Source organism: Ziziphus jujuba, chromosome 7 (assembly GCF_031755915.1).
Source record: "Ziziphus jujuba cultivar Dongzao chromosome 7, ASM3175591v1".
NCBI classification, from domain to species: Eukaryota; Viridiplantae; Streptophyta; class Magnoliopsida; order Rosales; family Rhamnaceae; genus Ziziphus; species Ziziphus jujuba.
The window spans coordinates 13,769,843-13,775,911 of record NC_083385.1 but is presented as its reverse complement, the minus strand read 5'-3'; the positions used below and the strand labels follow the sequence as shown (position 1 = coordinate 13,775,911).

Sequence of the window (6,069 nt, the reverse complement as noted above, 5' to 3'; positions counted from 1 at the left end):
CAACTTTGAATTGACAAACTTAAAAGTTGAATATCACTTCCATGATAGACTTACAAACTTTTCCTTGTTCCAGCGGCTTTTCCACCATGTAAAATCTAGAATTCGTTTGAAGATTAAAAATAGAAGGTGAACTATTTAGTTGTGTAATTGTGTGCAATAGTGATTCATTTACTAAAACAATGTCAAAAAAGGCTAAATGAAATGCCAAAAGGCCCAATTGATTGGAGAATAGGAACGAAGGTAGACCATAACATCCTGCCCTTGAATCAGATAAATAATTCATTCACAGGTTAGATCTTAAATCCACATAAAGAAACAAACGTAAATAGTTTACAGTAATCTAATATATTATAAAAAAAAGATGAAAAAAAAATAAAAATGATGAACTGACAGTTTCATAATTCATCACCCAAAACACGGCAAACCCTAAATCCAAACTCAAACCATCTCAAGTGAAAAAAACTTTGGGCAGATTAGAGGGTTAAGCTCTAACCAAGAAGAAGAAAACATGACAAATCATCTGGAACTCAAAATCTACTAGGCGCGAGTTCTGCTGCTTTCTGCATTTCTAATGGGGTAGAAGTAAGGATGGGCCTGCAGGAACAAAATAAGCTTTTCAGAGATCTTCAATATAAAAACAAAATAATGAAACTCAAATATGGAAAGCCCAATACAATTTTTTCCCAGTAACAGAAAAGTAATCTCTCTCGGTGTTCCTTTATACTGCCCAGAAATTAACCAAAGGACACATAATATAAAAATCTCATAGAAATTTGCATAAGGCTAGAACACTCCCAGGTCAAGTCATCCCGCGAAAGATCAGAGAAAATAAAAATCACAACAAAAATGTCAATGATGTTCATATATAAGCATGTTGTTTTTGCATCGGTATATATTTACCATTGCTTCTTTTGCGGTTGGCCTTTCCTGGTGATCATACCGTAGCAATTTGTCTACGAAATCAATAGCCTTCAAAGAAGAAACCACAAATTATTTAAATACTAGTTAAGCTCAAAAATGAAGAACTACATGTTTCTTTACAATGCCTAGAATCTTTTTTTACCTCAGGTAGTGCCAAATGCTGATTATCAACATTAATGAACTTTGTCCACGGTTTCCGGCTATGCCTATATAAAATATAGAAGTCGTAAGCAGATAAACTTATAAATTGAAGGCATTAAAAGACGGAAAGAGACACAAGTTAGAAGTATCTAAATAGACCAACCTCCCCACCAGGGCCGCAAGATGAGGATCTAACTCTATGCGATACTTGTTCAGATAAGCATTTAATTCATCTGTTCCAAGTACCTGTTTAAGCAGAACCAAAGCATTAGACAATTTCTTCCTCTCTAAGAAGCCAACTCTAAAACAGTCGTAGTCATTTCACACACAGAAATGAAAAAAAGATATTCTAAAAAACAACATAAAAGTACCATATAAATAAGAAAATTACACAGAGATTAAACAAGTACATATAAAATTCCCTTCATATAAGCTTACCTTCGCTATCTTTACTAGTTGATCATGATTATCATGCCCATAAAAGAACGGCTCCTTCCGGAATATCTGTTCAGCACAACATACAAAAATGAGCATCAAAAGAGAAACTCAACATTATACCAATTTTCAACCCCCTTGCCCTCACCAATGAATACAGGCAAGCAGATCAAGGTTCACTGTCTATGGCATCATGAAGAAAACATCACATATTATTAAGTGCAGAAAATAGACACTGATGCAGATCACACAATAAAGGGCCTATGTCTAAATGATTAAAAAACCACGTTATCAGGGATGACATTTAGGCTGAATGTGAACGAAGATAAGAGTAATACAAGTCCATAACATTGGCACAGGCAACAAGCTACACAGAAAGAGAGAGATGTGTAAGGTACCATAATATAACCTAAAGCCTACCTCAGCAGTGGAAGAATATTTGTGTACTGAAATAGAATAGAGTACAAAAAAAGCTCACCATTCCAGCAAACATACAACCAAGGCTCCACAAATCTAAAGAGTAATCATAATCTTGTAAGTCAACAAGAAGCTCAGGACCTTTGAAATATCTGCAAAACAAATATGTAATGAGCGAAGAGCATATTTTAAAACTAATGATTTCTGTTCCAATCATATAAAATATTTTATTTATTTATTATTTTTATAAAAAAGAAGAAAATAATTTTTGCATCATGCATTACATGATTTACAATTCTAGAACAAGGAATTATTCAAGTACAAATTCACTACTTTAATAGTTATCCAAGATCAGTTCAAATTATTCTGATTGTCATCCCAAGTAATCCAAAAGGAAATGGGTCCCATATAGGAAAGAACAAAAACACAGTCTGCACAATTGATCATGGCAAAAAACAAAATGGAAGTCAGATAAGAAAAATATGGCATGCAAATGTAAATTATTAAGCATACCAAAGTAAAGCATAACTGAAAAACCACCTTGAAGCAACACGGACATTATATTCCTTTGCAGGATGATAAAACTCAGCCAGGCCCCAATCTATAAGACGAAGCTTCCGTTGCTCGTGATCAATCATTACATTGTGGGGCTTCACATCTCGATGCATAATACCTTGAGAGTGGCAATAATCCAAAGCCTACATGAGCCATAAGAGACCAAGTTGGAGATTGTCTGGAGCTTTTTCCCAAAAAGATCAGATGAGCTCATATAGTATATGACGCAGACACAAGCTAATTATACTCAATTGATAAACTTGTTTTTCAGGTGGCCAAAAGAGTGAAAAAATTTAAAATAAGATATGGTTAAACAAACTGTGAAATGCTATTGACCTCTTAAGTCACATAGATATATACACAAACTTTCAGTTCAAGCCACGAAGATATACAAAAATTACTCGCTTTAATCTCCACACAGTTCCAACCAGGAAGATTTAAAACATTTATAATGATTTATTCTCACATCAACATGGACATAAAGTGATATAAGCTTATAATACATTCTATGCAAGTATTAACAATATTATTATATGGAGAAATAAGAGACCAGCAACTTGCCTTCAAGAGTTCATAGATGTAGAATCTTATATCGTAATCTGACAGTGTTGGATAGAGCACTTTGAAATCAGTATTATTCACATATTCAAATATAAGACTAGGGGTCTTTGATTGCTGGTCTCTAACTATATCAAGCAACTTTACGATATTTGGACCTCCACAAAGATTCTGCAGTATTTTGATCTCCCTCTTAATCTGCAATTGTACAAAAATTAGTAAGCTACACATAATGATTTTTGAAGATGTACCATACCACATGAAAGCGAGCGTTGATTTCCACAAGCACAATGAGCATGGCCCTCCATTGTTAATCTAAAACTTTAAAAGAACAATGAACCTACCATAACTGCATTACTTTCAGAAAACACAAATACACATATCTGCATTGATATGGTGCAAAAAGCATGCAAAAACCATGAAAGTCTCCTCTACCATGCAAAAAGCATCTCCTATTATTATATTCTCCAAAAATGGCTATAGTGTAGATTAACCGTTGTAACATGACATAATTTAGTTCCTATTATATTAATGTAACAAATGATATATGAAACATCCAACATAGTCTTGTTATTTAATGCATGTCACAGAAACATCTACTGTACTCCAAAAAATCTACAGTTGAACCACAAATATGATTCAGGTACTAATATCTAGCCAAGCAAATAGCAAAATCCAGGCAAGTTCAACAGCCAAGACTCCTCAAATGAAAAATTTAACTGTGAACCTGTTCTAAATAAATACTCCATACATTCAACAGGAAACAAATTACTTTGAGACGTAAATTTGTAAAAGATTCTTGCTAACCTAATTGACACGTCTAAGATTTAAATCAATTGATTTCAACTATAAACTTAATACTCATCAGAAACGTAATATAGCATCAAAACACGGTAGGCGTAAATCCAAATATAATAAAGTCAACAAGGGGAACAACCATACAATGGATTGCTGAACTATGAATTCAAAAGCCGGAACGAAAAAAAGCACTCACCTTTTTCTTCTTCACGGGTTTGAGAATCTTGATAATACATTTCTCATTATCTGTACAGTGGACCCCCTCAAATACCTCACTGTATTTTCCTCTTCCGACCTTCCTCACCACCTCATAATCATCTTGTTCCCTGTACAATCCCAATTCATCGAATTTATTAAAAAAAAAAAAAAAGTGATAAAATTCAACAATTCAAACTATCTAAAAACCACTAAAAAAAAAAATCCAAACTTTGCTCCTTTGCTTTCCCATCAACATCAAATTCAACGATTAAAGAAGAGAAATTGGAAGAGGAGGGTGCGTCGGGGAGAGAGGGAGAGAGAGAGAGAGAGAGAGAGAGAGAGAGAGAGATGATACCCCCATTGGACAGTGAGGGACTCGTAGTCCCAGTAGTCTTTGGGACGGATCACGTTGACATCGGTGTAGACGCGAGCCTTAGAGGCGGCGCCGGGGCGGCGGATGGACTTGCCGATCTTCTGAGCCAGGGTTTCCGGCGGGAGAGGAAGGGAGGGAAGACGGCGGCGGTGGTGGGGATGAGAGAGAGGAGGGGTGGGGGTGGCGGAAGAAGCGATGCGACGGAGGAGGAGGATGGGGGGGACAGGTGGCTTGGAATGATTGGACAGGAAAAGGTGGGAAGAAGAGAAAGAGAGAGACGGAGTGAGGAAGAAAGAGAGGAGGGTGTGGTGGGAAACGGTGGTGAATAGCAAGGGCCTTTTGGCCATCAAAATTTCCCAATTTCTATTTCCTTATTACAATTATAACATTTCCAGGGGACCGACCGATGCTCCCTCCTCATTCTCACTCTCTCTTTCCCTTCCCTTTCTTTTCTTTGCTTTTCCCACTTTTCTTTTTCCATTCCTTTCTTTTATTTATTTATTTTTACCTTCTATTATTTTTTCCCCTTTTTTTTTTTTTTTTTTTTTTTTTTTTTTTTTTTTCAATACCAGCCTGATAGCAAAAAAACTATGAGGTAATGAACCCAAATTTTATCCCTACCTTCAATTTAAAAAAAAAAAAATTACCTCCATACCAACAAACAAAACCAAACATATTTTTCATTTTTTAAATTCGCTAATAATTTTATTTTTTATAATTTTATTTAAAAAAAAAGGTTTTATTTTTGAAAATTTGATGGTTTTTCCTTTTTGAATGAACAATTTTATGAATGTAGTATCATATATGGATATCATGCGGTGGGATTGCAAGTTTGGTGGCTGAGGTGCACTCAAAGCGTGTATATCTCATGTCTTTTCGAAATGAATTATAATGAAAATGAAAAGGAATCTTGGGTGTGGTATCACAAACTATCACCAATAATTAAGATTAGGTTTATGATTTGTGCGTTGCAAACACAATATATAAATGCTAAATATTATAAGAATGTTATTTCTATATAAAACCATGCAAGTTAATATTTTATTCATTAGTTTTTGTGACGTCCAAATGAGAACAAAGAATAAAAAAGTTCTTGGAAGATGATAATTTTATTACTAAAATGGAAAGAAACAAAGAAATTTTCGACTTTTACCCCTCCCACAAAAAAAAAAAAAAAAAAAAAAAACTTTGGTCGAACACTAATTTCTACACAATTTATTGACATTCAAAATCGGCGATTGACCATAGGTATGTATTACTCCTCTTATCCACTTTGCTCAATAGTCAATAACAAATGTCAGGCCCATATCAGGTTGGGTTTGAGAAAGTGAAAAAGTAGGTCCAGAAAAAAGAAAAAGGCAAGCCCATTACAAACCGACATAAAAATCAGGCCGTACAATAAAAATATAATATATATATATATATATATTTATAGACATGTGTGAAAGACTTGGTTGATTGGACCACGCATTTGACCAAAACGAAATAACGGCCAGGTTCAGTTCCAGGGAGTGTCGGACCCAATTGGTTTTCAGTCAAACCCACTCACTTCCTCCGCTTAAAGTTAAATTAATTATAAAAACGTGAGTGAGAGCCTCCGAACATTCCACGTTACGTGAGTCCTGGTCCGCCATCGAGTCTTTGATAGTGGCCAAAGATGGAAAAATTCGTGG

The 6,069-nt window shown here is 34.9% G+C and overlaps 1 protein-coding gene across 1 annotated transcript; it reads right to left on the bottom strand.

The window, feature by feature from the left end:
• Positions 1-241: 241 nt before the first annotated feature.
• Positions 242-4,866, bottom strand: LOC107409035 (casein kinase II subunit alpha). The gene is made up of 10 exons (XM_048466395.2): positions 4,379-4,866; positions 4,022-4,151; positions 3,031-3,225; positions 2,455-2,612; positions 1,976-2,066; positions 1,501-1,566; positions 1,226-1,308; positions 1,064-1,127; positions 901-969; positions 242-594 (listed from the first exon to the last, which is right to left on the bottom strand). Exons 1-10 carry the CDS (start codon positions 4,741-4,743, stop codon positions 538-540), a joined length of 1,278 nt encoding a protein of 425 aa, XP_048322352.1. The 5' UTR covers positions 4,744-4,866; the 3' UTR covers positions 242-537.
• Positions 4,867-6,069: the final 1,203 nt, after the last annotated feature.